Here is a 24,234-nt window from a genome sequence, read left to right as displayed (position 1 = left end):
GCATGGCCAATTCACCTAACCTGCACGTTTTTGGATTGTGGGAGGAAACCGGAGCACCCGGAGGAAACCCACGCAGACACGGGAAGAATGTGCAAACTCCACACAGAGAGTCGCCTGAGGCGGGAATTGAACCCGGGTCTCTGGGGCTGCAGTGCAAACAACTGTGCCACCGTGCTTTCTATGGTGTATTTATTAAAGTTGGTGAGGATCCTTAAACTGCCTGAGGAAGAAGAGGCGTTCTGCATTCTAGACTGTTGCACCTATGTGGGAAGTCTAGGACAGGCTGTCGGATATCATCATTTACCATTTGTAATATTTGCAGTTTATTATAAAATTACAATAGTCCTAGCAAACCATAGGGTTGCTCTCTTAGAAAGACAGCGATGACTGGTGATGGTTTAACCTGAAGGTCATCACATCCATGCAGAGAGAAGAAGCTAAGTAGAGCCCTTCATGGTAACTAGGAGAAAGTGAGGACTGCAGATGCTGGAGATCAGAGCTTAAAAATGTGTTGCTGGAAAAGCACAGCAGGTCAGGCAGCATCAAAGGAACAGGAGAATCGACGTTTCAGGCAGAAGCCCTTCTTTAGGAATGAGGAGGGTGTGCCAAGCAGGCTAAGATAGGGAGGAGGGACTTGGGGGAGGGGCGTTGGGAATACGATAGGTAGAAGGAGGTTAAGGTGAGGGTGATAGGCCAGAGAGGGGGATGGGGACGGAGAGGTTGGGAAGAAGATTGCAGGTCAAGAAGGCGGTGCTCAGTCTGAGGGTTGGGACTGAGAAAAGGTGGGGGGAGGGGAAATGAGAAAGCTGGAGAAATCTGTATTCATCCCTTGAGGTTGGAGGGTTCCTAGGCGGAAGATGAGGTGCTCTTCCTCCAGGCGTCGTGTTGCCATGGTCTGGCGATGGAGGAGGCCAAGGACCTGCATGTCCTTGGCGGAGTGGGAGGGGGAGTTAAAGTGTTCAGCCACGGGGCAGTTGGGTTGGTTGGTGCGGGTGTCCCAGAGGTGTTCTCTGAAACGTTCCGCAAGTAGGTGGCCTGTCTCCCCAATGTATAGGAGGCAACATTGGGTGCAGCGGATGCAGTAAATGATGTGTGTGGAGGTGCAGGTGAATTTGTGACGGATATGGAAGGATCCCTTGGGGCCTTGGAGGGAAATGAGGGGGGAGGTGTCGGAGCAATTTTTGCACTTCTTTCGGTTGCAGGGGAAGGTGCCAGGAGTGGAGGTTGGGTTGGTGGGGGGTGTGGATCTGATGAGGCAGTCGTGGAGGGAGTGGTCTTTCTGGAATGCTGATAGGGGTGGGGAGGGAAATATATCCTTGGTGGTGGGGTCTGTTTGGAGGTGGATGTATCTGGAGGTTGGTGGGGTGGTAGGTGAGGACCTGTGAGGCTCTGTCCTGGTGGCGATTGGAGGGGCGGGGTTCAAGGGCGGAGGAGTGGGAAGTGGAGGAGATGCGGTAGAGAGCATTATCAACCATGTCTGAGGGAAAATTGCGTTCTTTGAAGAAGGTGGCCATCTGGGTTGTTCGGTATTGGAATTGGTCCTTCATGGTAACCACAGCCCACTGCAGGAATTGAATCAACACTGCTGGCTTTTCTGATTTGGAGATGCCGGTGTTGGACTGGGGTGTACAAAGTTAAAAATCACACAACACCGGGTTATATTCCAACAGGCTTTTCTGTGCATTGCAGATGAGCTGTTCAGCCAACTGAGTTAACCAACCCCCTTACAATATGTTGTAAATATTTAGGATGTATTGAAGTGCCCAAAAGTGCAATGTATGGTGATGAATTGAATTTTGTTGTGTGTACTGTAATTTCACATCTAAGTGTTTACAGTTTAAAATTTAGTTTCAGAAAGGCGTGTGGGGAATGAGAGATTGCAAGTACGAATGAAGTCTGAACACTGCTAGGTGGCACCGTGTTGAACCTGTAATGGTGAAAATCAGGCAAGCATTGCCTCTGACGTTGCCCATTCAAGACAATGTCCAGGCATCATTTCACCCCCCAGTGACAGGTCCCGCCTTTTGTTGGTGCTGATTGGCTGGTCCGGGGGCTGGCCCGTGAATGGCGGTTGTCGCTGTCAATTTGACGTGTGCCCCGCCTATCTCGCCCCGCCTCCTCCCGTCCTCGGAGGGGTGGAGCCGTCCCCAATTTGCAAAGCCCCAGGCGTCCATTCAAACCAGCGAGCAAGTTCGGCTGAAGCGACCAGAGACCGCCCTCCCACCGACGCATCGCGCCCTATTCTCGCTTGTGATTGGTTTCCTCCAGTCGACCCTTGCCAGCGATTGGGTGAAGACGAACGTCAATCAAATCCGCATCTATCAGGTTAGCGTGAAAGGCTGGGAGAGGGAGAAGGCTTGAAAGTAAAATGGCGGCTGATGTAGCGGAAGGTGACGCGAGATTGGCGCTCTGTTGATGTTTTCTTTTTGGTGGGGGGAATTAAAACGTTTTATATTTCGAATGAGTCGAGCTCTCAAGGTCAAAAAACAAAAATGGGCAATTGCTTCAAGTCGCAGTCGGGCGACGACATTTCTCTGCTGAATGACTCGGCGAGCTACGCCGGAGCGGCCGCCGGCGGGGAAGCCTCGGCGGAGGGAGCGCAGGACGCAGAGCCCCGGGCCCCGGGCTTGCTGCTCGTACTGCCGCCTTCACCGCTTTACCAGGTCGGTGTGTAGGGACAGGGGCGATAGCAGCCGCCAGAAGAAGGAGAAGAAGGAAAATAGCAATTAAATACACGTATACAATTGGGGACCGCATCCCAATGAAAGTAATTTTGTGCACTCGTGTAGCGCCTGTTTTGCCCCCTTAGATTGCCTTATGTAGAACCTTTTGTACTCAACTTCTGTGCTACCCAACTACCAAGTGAACAAGGAGTATTTGCATTTATGTTAGCGCCTTTTACGCCCTCCTTTGCATCTCATGACACTTAGTGGAAGCATTTTTAACTAAAATTAGAAACCTTTGCACCCCAAAATATTAAAATGCTTAAATGTTTGCATTTATGTAACTCCTTTCACAACATTCTTTAGTACCCTGTGGAATACTTCATAAATACATTTATGGAGTCATAGAGATATACAGCATGTAAACAGACCTTTCGGTCCAACTTGTCCATACCGATCAGATTTGTAACTAAATAAAACTTCATATAGTTTGTTTCCAATCTCCCCTTGCATCCCCAAAATATTTTATTAAAGCTTTTTTTGTTGTGTTTGCATAGCACCTTTCATGACCTTCTTTGAATGCTGCAAGATACTTCATTGTCTTATTGTCTCTATGGTAGCAGAGTCATCCTTAATTTTTGTGCTGATCTCACTGCAGTGAGACTTGAACCTCGCATTTTCTAACTCAGCGGTAAGAGTACACTCCACTGAACCACAACTGACTGTGGAGGCACGCCGTCGTTATCTGGTAACCTCTCAATCCAGTATTTGAAAACATGAATTAATGGGTTGCTATAAATTTCTCGTTGCAATGATTCTGTCGGTGAGCATCCGAAGCGCTGACTGGAGTTGGGCTTCCGAATGTGGCAGTTGAAATACAGTGCCTTTACCAAATGGGTTGCAGTTTGGGGATGCAAGCTCTGAGCCAGCAATGGAGCTCTTCCCAAGTTATAAAGTTTCTGCTTCTAATATGCCCTCATTGTCATGGTCCTCACAGAGGCATCATTACAATTTTAAAGCCTCAAAATGGGTTCAGAGTAGGGAAAAAGTTCAAAGTCTGGAACCACAGCTAGAATGCAAAAATGAATTACAGGTTTAGTATAAATATTTCTAAAAAGTTTTGTTTAAACTAATAATAATAAAGTATATTAAAAGATTGCATTTCTGTAATGCAGTTTTCAAAGTGCTAGACAGCTGTTTACATGCTTTTGTAGGGATTGTTATATTTTAGGAGAACAGGGTTGAGCACAGCAAGCTTCTATAAATACCTTGATAAGATCATCTTTGTTTCTAACGTTCAACATTGGTCAAACACTCCTACTCTTTTAATCATGCCAGAGGATATTTAGAGTCCGCAGAGGGGATACACAAGGCTTTAATCTGACAGCTTTTCTTGAGATGGCATGCTGGCAGTACAGCACACTCAGTACTGTACTGGAGCATCAGATTGGGTTTTATGCTCACATGTTATCACAATAAATTCCAAGGGTCATTCCATCCTGAGGCTTACTTGACAGTTGGTGTGATTCTAAGAGGACAGGTGATCCATGTTTGATTCCTAGCTAGCTTGGACAGCTTTTGTATTGGATGGGGTTCTCTTGGGTGAAATTTGTGCAGAAACAGCAGGATTCCTGCTTCTGTTCATTACTTCTAACCCATGTTTCAAAGAGGAATGGAATGGGGTTTGTCTGTGAAGCACTTCACAGTCCATTAGCTTGCCAAGACTTGAAAGAGTTATCAGTTCTCTTGGAGCTGTGTCTCAACGGGAGCCTGTGGATTCAACAGAAATTTCCCAGTAAGTGATCAAAGGCATGAAACAGTATTAGATTAGATTACTTACAATGTGGAAACGGGCCCTTCGGCCCAACAAGTCCACACCGACCCTTTGAAGAGCAACCCACCCAGACCCATTCCCCTACATTTACTCCTTCACCGAACACTAGGGCAATTTAGCATGGCCAATTCACCTAACCTGCACATTTTTGGACTGTGGGAGGTAACCCACGCAGACACTGGGAGAATGTGCAAACTCCACACAGTGAGTCGCCTGAAGTGGGAATTGAACCCGGGTCTCTGGCGCTGTGAGACAGCAGTGCTAACCACTGTGCCACCGTGCTGCCCATTCGAGCAGAAAGCAGGCTACCAAGTCTGATAATTTTAACAGTTCATTTGTATCATAGAATCCCTATATTGTGGAAGTAGATCATTCAGCCCATGAGTCGACACTGACCCTCTGAAGAGTATCGAGGAGAAAGTGAGCACTGCAGATGCTGGAGATCAGAGCTGAAAATGTGTTGCTGGAAAAGCGCAGCAAGTCAGGCAGCATCCAAGGAACAGGAGAATCGGTGTTTTGGGCATAAGCCCTGAAGAAACGTCGATTCTCCTGTTCCTTAGATGCTGCCTGACCTGCTGCGCTTTTCCAGCAACACATTTTCACCTCTGAAGAGTATCTCAAGCAGAACCACCCTATCTACCTAACCTGCACATCTTTGGACTGTAGGAGGAAACTGGAGTGCCTGGAGGAAATCTGTGCAGACACGGAGAGCGTGCTATGAGGCAGCAGTGCTAACCATTGAGCTGCTGTGCTGCCCATATTTGTGAATAATTGTTCCGCTCTAAAGGAGTTCACTCCATATGAGTTACTGTTTTTGTTTCATCAACTTTGCCACTTTCCGTTCAGAGCAATACAAGTCACATACTTTTCTAATTCTGTTCTTGATCAGGCCAATTATCTTCATTATTATTCTCAAGCCTAAATTTGTGTATAATCCCACAAAGGATTCAAATATTCTGAAGAGTTTTATTAATTTGATATGTCCTTGCTAACAAAATAATTATGCATTCCTCGAGTGGTTTGTAAGGAGGTTTTAAATAATCCCTCCTTTTTCCTACCCACTTCCACTTCCTGTTGTTCCTCAAGAATAGAATATTGTTTTCGTGGAAGCATGCAAGATCCTTGCAGTATTCAACCGGGCAGATGTAGAAGGAATGTTACCCCTGGGGATGGGTCTCACTGGGGGCAGGCAGTTTTAGAATAAGGCCATTTTAGGACAAAGTGGAATATTTTGGGTTTGATTAGATTCCCTATAGTGTGGGAACAGGCCATTCGGTCCAACCAGTCCACACCAACCCTCCAAAGAGTAACCCATTCAGACCCACTTCCCTCTGACTAATGCACCTAGCACTATGGCCAATTTAGCATAGCCAATTCATCTGACTTGCACATCTTTAGACTGTGGGAGGAAACCTACGCAGACACGGGGAGAATGTGCAAAATCCACACAGACAGTCGCTCAAGGCTGGAATCGAATCTTGGACCCTACTGCTGTGAGGCAACAGTGCTAGCCACTGAGCTACCATGCTGCCCATAGAATATCTTAACACAGAAGGTAAGGAATCTTTGGAATTCTGTCCAACCCTAAGGGCTTTAAAAGCTCCATCATGGAATATGTTCAAGACAGAAATTGAAAGGTTTCTAGAGATCCTGTGACGTCAAGGAATGTGCTCATAGCACAAGAATGGCATTGAGGTTGAAGATAGCAATGATCTATTTGACTGCTGGAGCTAGCTTGAGAGATTGAATGGCGTTTGCCTATGTTTCTATGGTTGTAGGTGATGATAATCAACATGTTTATCTGAGTCAGTGAAGTAGTTGTAGTCAAGCTATTTCTGATGGTGTAGTACATTGGATCATTTGGCCATTCATGTGATTATCAAAACATCTAATCTTCACCAAAACATGCTGTTGCCCAACTTCCTCTAACTCCATCGTCATCAAACTTCTGTTCCTTCCTCAGTTTTGCCTTTAAATGCAGCCATCATTGCATGTGTTTGTGTAAAGGCAATGACATTGTTATAAGGTGCATTTGTGAGAGTGGAGGTAAGCAGTGTTGTTGGGTCTGAGTAAAAGAACATTATGCTGGATCTGACCCAGCTACTGTAGTATCTGGGAGTCCTTTGGTCTGCATTTGTGAGGAGGTGAGACATGGCATTTTTAATTCTTTTTCCAAATGTTGGATTTTGTAGAAAGGCGCTTGAGCAGTGAACAGAAATTGAGTATATTTGGAACTTTTTATTGAGCTATTTTGGTACTGTTTGAAACATTCTCAATGTAAAAAGATTAGAAACTTGAAAGAGGACAGTGTAAGAACAGGTGTAGGCCATTCAGCAACTTGTGCTTGTTCTGTATTTTGAGTAGATCACAAGTGATTAACTGCATCCACTTCCTTTGGTTCTATAACTCTAATTGCCAGTAATGATAGGATCCTGTATGAAAACAGCTTCATTTACTCAGTATTCTTTTGAGGTGCAACTGTTCAGAAGGTTGTGTTACCTTTTTCTCGGACATTGAAACTGTTGACATCCTTTCAACTGTCTAGTAATGCATCTCTCTTTCATTTGGGAAAGGTTGGATATTCATCAATGCTGAATTAATACTTACTGAATACTGAGTGGCACTGTTAACTGGCATACTTGCTGTGGTCAATCCCGAATGGTACCATGGTTGAGGAATACTCCAGGGAATGATGCTTTACTGAGTAACGTGATAAGGGTTCTACCTGATTCACCACATACCAAACACTGGTTTCAAAGGTACCACTGTGAGCACTTTTTGCCAAAGTAATTCTAAACCCTTCCTCATATAAAGTGTGTTACTGAGTTTCTGGTTCTGATATTTTGGGAAGTAATTTTACAGGAATTCCTGAACTTCCAGAGGCATGTGAGATTTTTGTGTCGCAAACACCAGGGCAGCAATGACTGTTATGGAATGTGGACTGAATGCTAATACCAATGATGACCTTTACATCCTTGCATTATGTTTTTTTTTTCTAATGGTGTGGCCTAATGGACATGTGAGGTCTGACTGTTGCTGAAAAAAAAGTACTTGTGAAATGTTCAGTGTTTTCAAGAGCCACATGTGGAGATGAGATCTGTAAAATGGGTGCCAAGCTAAGGTGATGATGGATACGAATAGACTTTGGATCTCACATGTAGCAATTCACTGTACTTGGAGCTTGTGGCTATAAGTACCCTTGCTGTAACACTGTCCAAAAAGTGTTTAAAAAAAAATTAAGGCCAAGTTTACTGTGCAGAGGATGTTGTTTCTGCACTTTACAACAAAACACAGGGGCTCACAATACTGATTACCATGTGGCTTTTCTTTTGCAGACAGGATTACTACAATAACAGATAACAGCAGGCTTATAGAAGAACAAAATCGAGGCAGTAAAGCCAGAGGAGACAAAGAGTGAGCAACACACAAAAGAGAAGAGAGAGGGAGACAGCCACGGGTATAGTGAGAAAGTGAAACAGTGCAACATGGCTGAGAGTAAAAAAGAGAGGATCAAAATTCGGGAGGAGCACAAAGGGAAAAGAGCTCACAGAGAACAGAGCGCAGTAAGTGAGAAGCAGACAGGTTGACTGACAGGCTGGTCAAATTACTGAAGATGCTTTCACAGTGGCATTTTCACAGTTGTAGTACTTGTTCAGGAGGCTAGCTTTTTATTAAGCACTAAACAAGTTTCATCCTCTCAACTGTTACTCATTGCACTAAAGTTTTACCTTGACATTAATTTGGTAAGATAGGTTGTTCACCAAGGACTGTGTTAATGCTTGCTGTGTACTGAGTAGCACTATTACCTGGCATTTTGTTTGAGGCCCTGAATAGGGGGTGGCATAGTGGTAATATCATGGACTAATCAGAGGGCCAGGCTAATGTTCCGGGGATGTGTTTCCAAATCCTGGCGAAGTTTTAAATTTAGTTAGCCAGTCATGGTCGTGAAACTAGCCTCAGTGATGGTGACCATACCAAATATCATGAATGATCGTAAAGACTACTCTGATTCACTAATGTCCTTTTAGGGAAGGAATTCTGTTGTCCTTTCCTGTGGTCTGGACTACTTAGTTTAAGGATGAGTAGCAAATGCTCAATGTGTTAGTGATGACTGTGTCACATGGAAGAAAATAAAACAAATGAAAGGTTACTTAAGGAAAATTTATTTTATGCAACAAGAGATCAGGATTTGGAATACTTGCCTGAAAGAGAAGCAGGCGCACATTCAGTAGTTGTATTCAAAAGGAATTGGATAAATATTGGATAAATTGGAAGAAAGATTGCAGGGATATAAAGAATGGAGGAGGACTAACTGGATGGCTGTTCAGTGGGCCAAATGGTCGGCTGTTCAGTGCTCTCCAGTAATTCCGATGCAATAAGAGCAGGTGCATGTGGGATAGTGCACCACCGATGGGCTTTCCCAAGGATCCTAAGTTTAATTGGAGGCCTAGTGCTCCTGACTTGTCTCCAAATGTGCCTAGTGCTGATGCTGTTTGTTCCAATGCAGCCAGAGATTGAGTTATTCTGGAAGTTTTGTAGTTAGTTTTTGCACATGCAGTATTTCACATTGCTTGTATTCTAAGTAGATTAAATAGCTTGATGGAGCTGTTATTACGAGTACTCTGTACAGTTTTGGACTCCTCACTGAAGGAAGGATGTGCTTGCCATTGAGGGAGTGCAACAGAGATTTTGCAGATTGATTTCTGATTTGGCAGGACGGCTCTACAAGGTAACATTGAGGAGACTGAGCTGTATTCTCTTGAGTTTAGAAGAATGAAAGGTGATCCATTTGAATCATGCAAAATTCTTGTGAGGCTCAACTGGGTAGATGCAGGAGGATACTTTCCAAGGGTGTTGCGGGTAGGTCTTGAAACAAGCAAAGCATTCTCTGAATAAAGGGCAGCACTTTAAGATTGAGAGGAGGAGGAATTTCTTCACTCAGAGGTTGGTGAATCTTTGGAGTTTTCTTACCAGTGGACTGTGGAGACTCCGTCATTGGGTATGTTCACAACAGAGATCAGTAGATTTCTACATATCTGGGATAGATCAGGGGGAACTGATTTAACCTCAGGCAACTTTGAGATAGAAGGTCAGCATAATCTGGTGAATGACAGACCAAACCCAAGAGGCCAAATGCTTGTATGTTAAGTTGGCAGAATATTAGCTGAATACTGGAACGCGACTTCAGTAAGCTTTTGGTTTGTTGGTAGTGTCTGTACTCTGAGTCTGCTTTACAGGCATACACTGGGTAAGAGCTTGACAGAATCAGGTGGTGCAATCTTTTAGTTTAAGAACATTAGTTCTTAAACCAAGGTACATATTCTGCTGTAACGTTCTGATAGTTTCATTGCAGACCTTGGGTCTAAGTGTTTTACACAATAAGCGCTGATTGCTGTAGCTAATGAGCAGGCTTTTGCGATTCAATCATTTGCATCCTCCACTCCTTTCCTTTTCCCTCCCAATTCAGATGTTCTCTTCAAATAATGGTTACAGAATCGTTCCCGATCATTTGAGAAAATAATAGAGGTACCAATTTAATGTCTTATCTGGCATGACAGCACACACTAAGTTCAAGACTGGGTATGTCAGTCAGGATTACGTATTGAGGTTTCTTCAGCCTAATGTAAACTGCTATGAAGAGGTTGAGGAAAGTATGGGCCTGTAACTATTAGAGTTTAGAAGAATGAGAGGTCATCTTATTGAAATAGGTAAGATCTTGAGGGGACTTGGAAGAGTGAATGCTGAAACAATGTCCCCTCTTGTGGAAGAGACTAGGACTAGGTGACAGTTTAAAAGAAGTTAAGGAGTTCTCATATTTTTCTGAAATATTTTTCTGTCTGATTGCAGGTCTGTAGAATTTTTTTTCTTAGAGTGGTGAGGGCAAGAACATTGGATTATTTTTACACAAGGTTATAGAGTCATAGACTCATAGAGATGTACAGCACGGAAACAGACCCTTCGGTCCAACTAGTTCATACTGACCAGATATCTCAACCCAATCTAGTTCCACCTGCCAGCACCTGGCCCATATCCCTCCAAACCGTTCCTATTCATATACCCATCCAGATGCCATCGAGATTAGATTGAAAAGTGAGTTAAGGCTGCAATCAGCTTAGCCACAATTCTGGCAAACGGCGGTGTAGGCTTGAGGGGCAAGTTGCCTACATCTACTCGAGTTTGTATGAACTCTTTGGTTCAGAGGTGAGAGTGCTATCTCTGTACTACAGCTTCCATTCTACCAATGTTAAAGCCTTGGAAAAAAAAACAAGCGGTTCATGAGAGTACAGAAACTGGGCATGGATGAAAGCAGAGTGTTACGCAAGGATAGGCTCATTAAAACACAGCTTGCCTAAAGCATTGCACAGGATGAAGATGTCACAATCCAGTTGCTTAATAACACAGTCTCCAAGTGCTGTAATCCGCACATTAAACAGCTGAGAGACGCACAATATAGGGTGGAGCAGTATAAGGAAAGCAATGATTTCTGTGCAATTACTTGAGGTTCCTTTCATTTAATTAAATGCCTATCCTCTTTGCTGACAAGCACTTTATTTAAAGGAGTGGCTTGGGTAACACCTGAGTAACTCAATAATCTATTGAAACTACTTTCAGTCACATTGCTGCATTTACAACCTAATTTGGAGCTGAGAATTCTGAGTTACTTGGGGAAGCATTGGTGGGCTTACTCGATTGGTGTTCCTGTGATATTTTATACCTTTTTTCTCTTGGATGGTCTAAGAATTTTTTGTTACTGGTAGATGTCTAGTATTTGTATACACTGCACATTGAACACCAGGAGATTGCCCCTTCTGTAAGAGTGTATTGGCCGTCCTTAACAAAAGAAGCACTGGAGAGTGAAGAGGGCTAGGTCTAGATGTCATTTTTCTCATCCCCTTCCCTCCCCTTCGTTCAATCCCTCTCTCCAGTTCCTAACCCTTGAGCTCTCGGATGTGACCAAGAATTGAACCTCCCGGTTTTCTTGGTCTGTGTAACTGGTATCTTAGCAGGCGATGTATTTTCTGTCTGACACCTGCTTTCTGGAAGACTTTACAGTAGAATTATGAAACAGTTCAGCACAAAGGGAGTTTATTCAGTCCAATGAGCCGGTACCAGTGTCTTGACACAGGCAGTCAAATCAGTCCCACAGCTTTACAGGCCTGCAATCATTCCCCTATTAAAAGTTATAATAAATCTGCTTGCATAACCTTCTGGGGTAGTGCATTTCCTGTTTTTTTTGTACCCTAAATCCATGTACTCTGGGTATTGACCCTTCTTGACCTGAAAGAGGGGAGTAGAGGTGAAAAACCTCAGAAATTGGATGGGTGGGCTAAGAGAAGCATCGTTTCTTTCCCCGCCCCCATATTTTTCTATAGGTAGTTTTGGGATGAGAGTACAGATGGTAAGGCCATAACATATTATCTATCTCTAATTATCTTTGGGAAAGAGGCAGTGGGTTGCTGCCCTAAACAATGGAATGATACTCACTCACATTACTGAAGGAGGCCATTCAGCCTATTGTCCCTGTACTAACCCTTTGGAAGGGTATTACCGTTTGGAGCTTATTTTCAAGCTTTTATTTTCATAATCCTCTAAGTTCCTTATTCTCAGTACCTGCCCAAGCCCCTTTTAAAATGTTCATCTAATTCCAATTCTCTGTACAGCTCAAATCACTTGTTCCTGACAACTTCTAATCTGTAAATCTCATCCATATCCTGTTTCCAATGGAAAATATTTAATCTTTACTGATCAGAACTGTCAATGAAGGGTTTTTACACCTCTGTTAGGCAAGAAGTTCTGGGACTTTGACCTAGCGACTCTGAAGGAATAGTAGGTTGGTGTGGGGCTTGGAACGGTCTTGCAAGTGGTGATGTTCTTATGTATCTCCTACTCATGTCCTTTTAGATGGTGGAGGTCAAGGGTTTGGAAGGTACTGTCAAGAAACTTGGTTCGTTGCTGCAGTCCATCTTGTAAATAATACCCACTGCGCTGGTACTGTGCATTAGTGATGGAGGAAGTAAATGTTGGGAATCTTGTTGCATACTGTTCCCTAACAAATGAATTGCATGCATTTCAGGAACAAGTGCAAATTCCAGTTTATCACCCAACACCCAGTCAGACCCGCCTGGCAACTCAGCTGACAGAGGAAGAACAGATTCGAATAGCACAGAGGCTTGGCCTAATCCAACACCTTCCCAAAGGCAGCTTTGACTTTGGCAAGGAAACCCACAACAAGAAAATCAAGGAGTGAGTATGAGTACATTGGAAATTGGACTGTTGGTAGCAGGAAGCTGATGTACTCTAGTTATCCTCTCCTCAGGCTTCTTATTGAGTGAATAGGGAGAAAGCCCAGTTTTAAATAATTGACAACATTTCCAGCAGAGAGGTTTGTGGAATTTTCTGTATGCAGTGAGTTTTCATGCATTGGCTGTAAGGGCAGTGGAAGCAGATTCAACTCCCAATTTTATATATGTATATATATATATATATAAAACATAGAACAGCCCAGCACAGAAACAGGCCCTTTGGCCCACCATGTCTGCAACAACCATGATGCCATTCTAAACTAATCTCATCTGCCTGTACATGATCATATCCCTCTGTTACTTGCAATTTCATGTGCTTGTCTAAATGCTTCTTAGACATTGCTGAATCATATCTTTTAATTATTGCCTCTACCACCTGGCTAGGAGAAAGTGAGGACTGCAGATGCTGGAGATCAGAGCTGAAAATGTGTTGCTGGAAAAGCGCAGCAGGTCAGGCAGCATCCAAGGAGCAGGAGAATCGACGTTTCGGGCATGAGCCCTCCTGAAGAATGTCGATTGAGCCCCAAATGTCGATTCTCCTGCTCCTTGGATGCTGCCTGACCTGCTGCACTTTTCCAGCAACACATTTTCAGCTCTACCACCTGGCTGGCAGCATGTTCCAGGTATCTACCAACCTCTATGCCTTTCACATAGAGTCATAGAAATGTACAGCATGGAATCAGACCCTTCGGTCCAACCTGTCCATGCCGACCAGATATCGCAACCCAATCTAGTCCCACCTGTCAGCACCTGGCCCATATCCCTCCAAACCTTTCCTATTCATCTCCTTTAAACTTCCTCCTCTCACCTCACCTCAACTATGCCCCCCTAATATTTGACATTTTCAGCCTGAGAAAAAGGCCCTTGACTATCTACTCTATCCGCACCTCTCATCATTTTATGTACTTGTGTCGGGTCTCCCCTCAATCACTGACACTCTAGTGAAAACAATCAAGTTTGTTCAATCTCTGCTTATAGCTGATATAATCCAAACCAGACAACATTCTGGCAAGTTTGTAAAAAAAAAAGATTGCACCGGCTCCAAAGTTGCTACATTCTTCCTATAGTGTGGTAACCAAAACTGCATACAACATTCCAAATGTGACCTAACTACAAGTTTTATAAAGCCTTAAATTGACTTGCCAACTTGTGTACTTAGTGCCCTAACCGATGAAGGCAAGCATGATGTGTGCTGTCTTTACCACCTTATCCACTTGTGTACCCCCTTTCAGTGAGATAAAGACTTGCACACCAAGTTCCCTCTCTATCAATTTCACTCTGGGTCCTGCCATTTACTGTATACTTTCCTCTTGTATTTGACCTCCCAAAATATATCACCGCATACTTGCCCGGATTAAACTCCATCTGCCATTTCTCTGTCCAACTGATCTATATCCTGCTGTATCCTTTGACAACCTTCCTCATTATACATAATTCCAATTTTTGTGTCATCACCACCCACGTTATCATCCAAATTATAATATATATATATTACGAACAGCAAAGGTTCCAATACTGAGCCGAGCAGAACACTACTAGCCGTGGATCTCAGTCAGAAAAATTTCCCTCCTCAACTACTCTGTCAGCTATGCTGAAGCCAATTTTGTATCCGACTTATTAACTCACCATAGATCCCATGTGATTTAATCTTCTGGACCAGCCTATGAGAGGGATCTTGTCAAGTGCTTTAGTAAAGCCGATGTAGACTATGTCCACTGCCCTGCCCTCACCAATTCACTTCCTCAAAAACCTTATCAGATTTGTGAGACAAGACTTTCCCTGCCCAAAGCCATGCTTGATTAACCCTAGAGGTCCATTCTATCCCAGTCGTAAGTAAATCCTGTCCCTAAGAATCTTCTCCAATAGTTTCCCTACCACTGAGGTAATTTCCTGCATTATCCATGTTGCCCTTAAACAACAGAACAACATTGGCTATTCTCCAGTTTTCTGAGAGCTCACCTGAGGCTAAAGAGGGTACAAAGATCTCTGTTAAGATCCTAGTAATTTCCTCCATGCCTTTGGGTATCTGGGGAGAAATCCCATCAATCTGCCATCATCTTTTTCAGGACACCCAGCACTTACGACTCCATAATATCAACATGCCCGAGAATATCAGCATATCCAACCCTAACCTTACCATCGTGTGTCTGGCTCCACACATTTATATTCAAAAAGGAGAAATTTGTAAGGCTGGAGAAGGAGAGTGGGATTAACCAGTTAGCTCTTCCAGAGAGCTAGCAGGAGCACAGTAGACAGAATGGCCTTCTGTGCTATCCCATTCTGTGGTTCAACTTAGGACCTTCTTCAGCTGGTATTAATAGCTTCTTTGGGATGTGGGAGGGTCTCTTCCCAGTGTGACAGTAACTAAAATAGATTCGGTGGATCCCAGGTTCGATGTTCTCTTTGTATCTGATCTGAAGAGGGCTAGCTTTCAGGAGCGGGGAGGGGTTCTTCAGTGTGACCCCATGATAGGAAGAGAACATTCTACCAAGGTAATCCACAGTGTCGAGTGAGGAAAGGATCAGATCTTAGATGCAATATCCTTCATGGCCACATAGTCTGGGCTCGTTTTATATTGAGCATTGACTTGGGTGAGGTCTCTGCTTATTGTCAAGAATGGGAAACAATCAGTTACGTAAGTCTATGCTCTGTAGTTGTTACTGCTGTTTATGGCAGGCTTACTGCAGTTGTGTAGCATCAGTAATATTCTCAAGTGTGCAGAATGGATAAAATCAAAAGCCAGTCAGGATGCTTGGTGCATTAAGTAAAGATTTTATGTACTTACTGATACTCTCCACTCCCCTTTTTTCACTGTTGAGGAGGGTGGATTTTTCCATGGATGCTCCGTTCCTTGGTACTATGCCCCACTGATAACTATTCACGTGTATGTTAACAGGCTCGCTATCCACTGAGTGAGGTTTACTACATTTCTGCCCTATACTGTAACTAGCATTGCATGAAAACAGAGGAGGTTTGCTTGAGCCTAGCAGTGTTGTTTTGGTCTCCATTCTGAGTAGTTGCTTTCCGTCATGCTATCTAACTCTAACTTTTCACAAGACAGCACAGATATTTCCTTTGGCTGCTAAATCTTTGGTCTGATGGGCAGTCATTACAAGAAACTCCTTTCCAAAATAAATTCAACACAGTCATCTAGTACAGAAGGAGACTATGCAGCTTATCATTCCTATCAGAGGGTTATACAATTAACCATGCTCTCTCAAATTTTCTCTGTAACACTGCACCTTTTTTTAGAACATAGTACTATAAAGCACAGGAACAGGCCCTTTGGGCCACGATATTGTCCAAATTAAACTTAAATCCTTCTGCCTGCCCTTGGTCCATATCCCTCCATCCTTACATATTCATGAGCTTATCTAACATTCTCTTATGCACCGATATCGTATCTGCGTTCCTTTGGCAGCGTGTTCCTTCCATCGCTACCCTCTGCCTTTTATGGGCAAGCCAATTCTGAATCCACGCAGCGAAGCCACCCTGAATTCCATGCATTTTAATCTTCTCCCATGAGAGATCTTGTCGAAAGCCTTACTAAGATCCATGTAGGCACCATCCATTGCTGTACCCTCACCTTTGTCACCTTCTCAAAAAATGCAACCAAGTTAAGACACATCCTGCCCTGCATAAAGCCATGCTGGCTGTTCTAATTAGGCCATGCTTTTCCGAATGCGCATAAATCCTATCCCTAAGAATTCTCTCCAATAGCTTCCCAACCACCGATGTCAGACTCACTGCTCTATAGTTTCCTGAATTATCCCTTTTTCCTTTAAGTATTTATCTACTTCTCTTTTGGAAGTTACAATTGAATCTGACTGTGTGACTTCGTAGTCGACCATTCAAGCCTCCTCCAGCATTCATTGAGATCATGGCTGATATGATCATGCCTTGTTCCCGACTACTCTAATAAACTTTTACCCCCTTGTTATGACTAACGTCTCCACCTCTGCCTTAAAACTATTTAAAAACTCCTCCTACTGCTTCTGCAGAAGACAATTACGAAGATTCTCAAACCTCTGTAAGAAAACAAAATTAATGTGTTTTACATGAGGCTAATTGTTGTTTTGAAAAATTGATTCCCTAGTTCTAGATTTTTCCACAATAGGAAACATTCTCTCCACATCTATCCTATCAAGACCCCTCAGGATCTTTTGTTTCAGTCAAGTTGCCTCTTACTCTTGTAAACTCCAGAGAGTAGGAATATAGCCAACCTTTTCTCATAAGCTGACCCATATTTTCCAGGTGTAGGTCTGAAATGCTTTTTCATCCTTCCTTGAATAAGGTGACTGATACTCTGCACAACTCTCTAGATAAAGTCTTTAAAATACTCTGTATAACTGAAACATAAGGTCCCTGCTGTTGTATTTAACTCCTTCCAATAAACAATACTTTTAATTACTTGCTGTAGTTACATTCTCACCTTGTGATTTGTGCACGGGGAAGCCAAAAACCCTCTATTTTTGAGCTTTACAACATCTGACTATTTTACAATTTCTGACTATTTCCCAATGACATGGACATTTACACATTTTCCCACATTATATTACAGTTGCCAAATTCCAATTCACTTAACCTTCCTTTGTAGCCTCCTAGTATCATCCTAATGCATTTCATCTTGCCAACCAGAAAATAATACATGAGGCTAATTGTTTCCTGTTAGCTAGCCATGTCAATATGTTACTCCTTACAACACGAGCTGACACAGTAACATCAACATAGCCCTTAACAAAGTACATTGATTTCCAGGAGACAGTAGATCCACCTGTTCCCTTTTATTGACAGCATTTACTTAATAGAAGCCTATGTTCACTCTGCCAAATTACCTTGAAATTTCCTAAGTGCTGTGCTTAATAGTATCTTCTAACATCTTCCCTATGAAAGATGTTACACTTACTGGCCTGTAGATGACTGTTTTCTGTCTCCCTATTTTCAATTCTAATGGAACCTTCCCTGAATCTTTGGAACTAAAGTTAAAACCAAAACGTCAACTAACTTTCTAGCTAATTCTTCTAACACCCTAGGATGGAGTACATCAGGGCCTGAGGACTTGTCAGCTCCCAGCTTTGACTATGTGCTCAGTGTCTGGTCAATGTAGTTTTCTTGTTCCTCTCACCATTCCCTATCCTGATTTATTGGACTCTGTATCCCTTTCTACCATAATCTGTTTATTGTTTCTCACATTATTACCTCTTTTGCGTTGATTTACCAAACTTTCCACATTTGGTTTCTTGTCCTCCTTTAAAACCGTCTCCCTAGTTATGCAACTCGGTTAGTGCACTTCGAATGGAGTTTATCTTTATGGTACAGCTCCCATTTTCCCCAGTTTTGTTGCTGGTTCTTCATGAAGCAGGACTCGGTTCTGCTGCGCCAGTCTTTGAACTTTATGCTTATTTCTCTAGTTTTATTTACCCTGACCCAATTTGAATGAGACTCAGTAGTTCTGCTTAATTTGGTGCTTAGCTCCTCATACTGACTCTACACAATCTCTTGCCTGGTCCCACCCATGACATTGATACCTACATGGATCCCCTCCCTCTCAATTTTTCCTCTGTTATCTTGAATTTGTCTCCATTGGTTACCTACTGTCCTACCACTAGAAACAATTTGTCCCTATCTGCCCTCTCAAAACACCTCATGATTTTGAAAACCTCTATTAAGTATCTCAATCTTAAGTGCTCCAAGGTGAACAACCGTAGCATCTCTAGTCTTCTGCACAACCTAAGTCAATCATAACTGGTCCCATTTTAGCAAGTCTCCTTTGCAACTTCTGCAAGGGTTGGACATCCTTCCTAAAATGAATAGAATGCTATACTCCAGCTGAGGCCTAATCAGTGATTTATAAAGTTTTAGCATATCTTGCCACTGTGACTGTATTTATAAAGCTCAGCTTCTGTATCTCCTGTGCTTTTTAATTTTAAAATGGCATCCTTACCATTTTTACCATCTTCAGAAATCGTACGTGAAACACCTGTTCTTGCCTCTCCCACCCTTTGTAAAATTATGCTTTTTAATTAATTTTTTTTGTTTTGTCTCCACTCCTAGGTGTGTGATCTGTATGATGGACTTTGTATATGGTGACCCAATTCGGTTTCTGCCATGCATGCACATATACCACGTGGATTGTATTGACGAGTGGCTCATGAGGTCCTTCACGTGCCCTTCATGTATGGAACCTGTAGACGCGGCTCTGCTTTCATCCTACGAGACCAACTGACTTAACTGGGCTTCAAGTCCAGTTGCACTTTCGAGTGTCTTGCTGCCAAAGGGAGGGAAAAGTAAGGTGGGGAGGGGCGGGGAAAAGAATCATGCACTCACGCAGACCAAAGAAGTATCCTATTGTCTCACCATAGCTTTTAGGTGGGTACCAGACAGTGCATTTTTTTTCAGCTGGGAAAACAATCGATTGGCCAAATCTTCTACTTAACACTAACTGGCTAAAAGGGAAGTGATTAAAACCAAAGTGGGGGCAGTAGTCCCACTCTAACAGCAAGAAAGCCGTTTTTGGTTTGTCTTTCTGTACCTGTGCAGTCTTAGTCTTCTTCCAACTAGTCACATATGCAATGTGCTCTTTACTAGAAGACCAGAGCAAAAGCTTTGGATTTTACTTTTGCATTGCTCACTGCATGAGGACACTCCCTCGTGCTGAGTTCTAGATGATCATAGCTCACTTACACCTCACCACAGTGGTTATGCTTTTTACTCGCCTCCTGTGCTAATGTAACAGAGTACAGCTTTGGAACTGGAGACAGAGTGGGTCAGAGCAGTGCTTGGAAGAGGCAACTTGTATAGACAGAAGACAGTGGAATGATTTGCCTGTGGAGATAAAGAGCTGGAATGGAATGTTGGCCTTTCTCGTGAAACTCTGCAGTACCCCGAAACTGGAAAGTTATTCACCCATGGGGGAGATGAAGCTGCAGCTTATTTAATTAAATTCATTCATGGCCTGTGCGGCATCACTGGTAAGGCCAGCATTTATAGCCAATCCCTAATTGCCCTTGAGAAGGTTGTGGTGAGTTGTGATTTAAGCCGCTGCTTTTCTGTGTTATAGATGTACCCACAGCACCATTTAAGAAGGGGTTGCAGGATTGGACCCATTGAAGAAAATGCCAATAGATTTCCAGTTTGGGATGGTGTGTCACTTGGAGAAAAAGCTTCAAACTGTTGATTGTTTCTGTGCACCTGCTTGCTTTGTCCTTCCACTGAGTGCCCCCCTGATCGGCAGTTGCTGGGCTAAACTTCCTGTGGTACTGAGGGAGTTTGAAGCAGCCCACTATGATTGAAGTCCCCTTCTGAGGTCAGCTAGCTCAGCGCTTAACAAGGACAACTGAGGTTTTGACACAACTTAGTCTGATATCGTAACTTGCTATATTGAATAAGCAGGACAGCCGCGTGGCAATGTCCCTGATTTGATATATTTTTTAAACTGTTTGGAATGTTCAGAATCCACTGGGTTCAGTGTCGAATCAGTGAGATTGAGTGTCAGTATCCAAGGTTGCTCCCATCTTCCGCGACATTGGAATCCTGATATCGGCCAGCTGGAAGTACTATGTGGAGCCCGTGTGAGAGGGGCAGGGGATATAGTGGAGAGGCTGTCCTTTGAGAAGAACCATGTCATTTCCTGGTGGCAGACTTCTGAATGCCAGAGACCTGGTTAAGTCTTTTTGCTAACAACAGTAATGTGTGAAATGGGGAGTGTGATTTGAGAGCGACTAGCCCGCAAAATTTTTATTTTTGTAGCAATCTGTCAGCACTTTAATATTTACTGTAGAGAGCTTGCTCAAGTATCAATTTAGGAGATTTAGTGCAATCTAATGACCCAAAAAAACTGAGAAATAGCAAAAGAGTAAAATAATCAAATGATAGAGCACTGATGGAGGCCATTCAGTCCCTTGTTTGTGCTGGCTTTGTACACTTCAGTTAGCTTGGGAAAAGAGCAAGGACTTCCTTTTATATCCCGTACAGGTATTAGGAGGATTGTTTTGACACACCTTTTGAACAGTTTAAAGACAATCCTCTGGCAACTCCATTGAATTTGGTGCCACCTGTGAGTATGCTTCCCCATTGCTGCTGCTGCACTACCCTTTTATTATCATTGATCCTGTATAAACTAGGGATTAAAACCAAAATCATCTTGGTCTACCTGGCTCCATACTCTGGAGCAGCCTTATTTGTTTACAAAACTTTGGCCTGAGTCATTGGCTCAGGTAATGCCTCCAAGTTGCCTGACAATTTGGGGTCTTTTATGAACATGGTTGTCAGACCATTCAGGAGTGAAATTAGGTAACACTTCTTCACATACAGGGTGGTGAGAGTTTGGAACTCTCTCCCATGAATGATGATTGATGCAAACTCAGTTTGTTAGTTTTAAATCTGAGATTGATGGATGTTTATTTGCCAGAGGTATTGAGCGGTACGAGCCTTACACAGGTATGTGGAGTTTGCTCATCGTTCACCTGTGATCCTGTAGGTTGTTGGAACAGACTCATAAGGTTGGACGGTCGCCTCCTGTTCCTGCATTACCTGGATAAGAGTGGGACTGAGCAAAATCTGTCTGGATTCAAATTGTACTATACAAGATGTTTATTTAATTTTTTTGTTTTTTAAGGCAAGTATTGAGTCAAAATTAAAAACTGCAGACTGTTATCACATGGTAACATTTACTTCCAAAAAGCTCAAATGTTGAAAGTTGTAAATTCTCAGAGCTATTGGTTAGCATTCAGAAGTCACACATCAACGTTGGTTGGAGTTGATTTCAGTTTTGGAAGACCGGCAGTCTCCTCCTCGCTCCTGAAGCTGACTCAGACTGGGTCGCAATTGCACGGATGTTGGCTGCACACTCTTCTCATAGAGATATGTGCTGATACTGCAACTTTTGAAGTGTTGCATAAGCTCCAAGATGAATCCTCACAGCTGTGTCCAGTTTCACTGGGCGTCTCCATTGTGTGGGATAGAGAAATAGAGGATCTGAGCTTTACTGCAGGCTTTAGGACCCAACAAATGGGATTGAAAGATAGGCTTGAAGCCATCATGTACCAGCGGTGGGGCCAGTTCCTAAAATTGGCTGCTTTTGGAGCCCAAGAGAGCCAGTAGCTGTGAAGACATTTGGAAAAGTACTAGCTGCTGAGATATGTCAGTGATCTCAGGGCACCTCCCAAGTAAGTACAGGGGTGTAAATGTAAAGTATCTAAGGACCAGTAAGTGCAGTCTCAGGAACTTGTCGTCCTTTGGTTAATCATTTCACCCTAGCATGTCTCTGAACTGATTCAATACCAACCAGTAATGAAACCTGTGACGACCTGAGCTCTGGATGATACGTATTACACCTTTACCTGGGGGGAGTCTCGGAAGCGTTCTTCAATCCATATGCTGCCACAAGTCTTGTTGCAGACTAACTCGTCTCCCAAATTGCACTAACTTTAGAGGTTTGTGGCTGTTTGATTTTGGGGTTTAGATATACATGTGGAGTGTTGGCAGTTTATTGGTTTTTAAGTATTATTTTTGCTTTTAGTGTTTACTAATTTTAGTCCTCTTAATTTGGGAGGAAGGAATGCTGGGTTGATATGTCTGTTGGTCAGGGAGAATGATGCCTGGCATGCTGTTTGGAGAGGGGCAGAATGGCATGGAATTAACCTTTCAGACTGTGACTGAAATCTATGTGGGTCAGGTGCGATACTTGAGAACTATAATAGCTGGTTAGTGTTAGAAATTGTTTTCATGTGGAAATGTGTTAAACCCTCACAAATGTAGATGTAAAATTTATCAGAGAAATCTAAAAATATGAATGCGAAGTATGATTTTGAAATGGGAAAGGAATGATGGTTCTGTCCTGCAGTCCAGTGACTCTCTCTAGTAATGTCCCTTTACCTGTATTGTGTAATGTCACAGGAGTTTGCTTTGTTGTACAAATCATAGGCAAAGAACCTCCAGTCATGGAAGCCATTTATCACATTTTCCTGGGAACTGGCAGGAAATAAGGTGCAAACATTTAAGATATTTCTATAATATATTGTGCCCACTGAAAAATAACATATTTCAGAAGCCTTTGGGGACTGTGATCTTACTCTGGGTGAGTGGGTTGTTGATTGTGCTGTTAGGTTAAGAGAAGTACATTGAAGCAGCCAATACACCCCTTGTTTCTACTAATAGAGCATGTCCTTTGTTTTTACAGAATTGACCATTGAGGAAAAGGTTATCATAATTTACAAATGTTGCTGTACCCGAGTTAGAGGGAGGAAGTATCAGACCAATAGAAAACTAACTTGTTTGAGCATATACATGTTAGCTGCACTTTTTGGCATTGTAATTAGCAACATTTTGCTGATATTCTCATATGGGTCACAGAATTAATCCCGAGTGTCAGAGGTTCGAGATTGTTTCAGTGTTAGCCCAAGAATTGCAGTTTTCACAAGTAACTGGCCACAGAGATGACAGAAAAAAATATTAAGTGGCAATATTGATAAAAGTGGGTAAGTGTATAAACACAGCTTCCATTTGTGGTTGGATGCACTTTCTCAGAATCCCTCTTCGTTTATTCTTCCAGTTGCAGTCACTGTATATTCCTAGTGTTACAATGGCAGTTTAGTTTACACACAGAACTTTCTATGTTAACGATGCCTTAAAATCTCCAAGTTTTCTTCTATTCAATCTTACACAAGCATCATCTGCTTCAGCTTGGGCAGTGATATCCTGGATCTGTATTTGAGTGTAAAGGTGTCTTTTTTTTGCCAGTAACTGCAGAGAAGTATGGACATACAATCTCTCAATATTGAGAGGCAATCCCACTGACTGCCACTTTCAGCTCAGACCATAATAATGGATATTATTGTTAATTCATTTTTGTAACCCAGATCTACCTGAACATGTCAGTCAAAATGTTGGAAACCAGAGCTGCCCAATACTCCAGTGATTTTGAGTACAAATGATATCTTTTGTTGGTTTATACTAGCTGCTGATAACAAATTATGTAAAAGTATGTATATTTTTTGAAAAAATAAACTATCAACTCCACAGATTTGTTTTCTATGGCATCATTGATATTATTGGATATGAAGTGTACCCAAAAATAAGCATGTTCCTTCCCCTGCCTTCTGGATCAGTATGTATCTCGATAAGTTCGGCTCAGACAAAACCCAAATAGCTCGTCACCTTCCAGGACAAAGCAGCTCACTTAATTGTTACTTCATTCACAGCCTTTAATGTTCATTCCCCATTCTGCAAAGGAACTGAGGGCATTGTTAAGTTTGCAGATGACACAAACATGGAGGGACAGGTGTTGAGCAAGCTGGGAGGCTGCAGAAGGACTTGGACAAGTTGGGAGACTGGGCAAAGAAGTGATAGGTGGGATACAATGTGGGAAAGTGAGGTTATGTACTTTGGTCGGATGACTAGAGGCATATTCTATTTTGTAAATGGGGAAAGGCTT

The 24,234-nt window shown here is 42.8% G+C and overlaps 1 protein-coding gene across 1 annotated transcript; it reads left to right on the top strand.

Annotated features, from left to right (window-relative positions):
- Positions 1–2,364: 2,364 nt before the first annotated feature.
- On the top strand, positions 2,365–23,823 carry rnf11a (ring finger protein 11a). The gene is made up of 3 exons (XM_043694896.2): positions 2,365–2,663; positions 12,572–12,741; positions 18,855–23,823. The coding sequence occupies exons 1-3, from the start codon at positions 2,493–2,495 to the stop codon at positions 19,024–19,026; spliced, it is 513 nt and encodes a 170-aa protein (XP_043550831.1). The 5' UTR covers positions 2,365–2,492; the 3' UTR covers positions 19,027–23,823.
- The last annotated feature ends 411 nt before the right edge of the window (positions 23,824–24,234 follow it).

Source organism: Chiloscyllium plagiosum, unplaced genomic scaffold (assembly GCF_037043375.1).
Source record: "Chiloscyllium plagiosum isolate Xiang-an unplaced genomic scaffold, Cpla_swu_hap1 HiC_scaffold_45, whole genome shotgun sequence".
Classification (NCBI taxonomy): Eukaryota; Metazoa; Chordata; class Chondrichthyes; order Orectolobiformes; family Hemiscylliidae; genus Chiloscyllium; species Chiloscyllium plagiosum.
The sequence above is the reverse complement of the archived record's forward strand: the minus strand, read 5'-3'. Positions and strand labels throughout refer to the sequence as shown.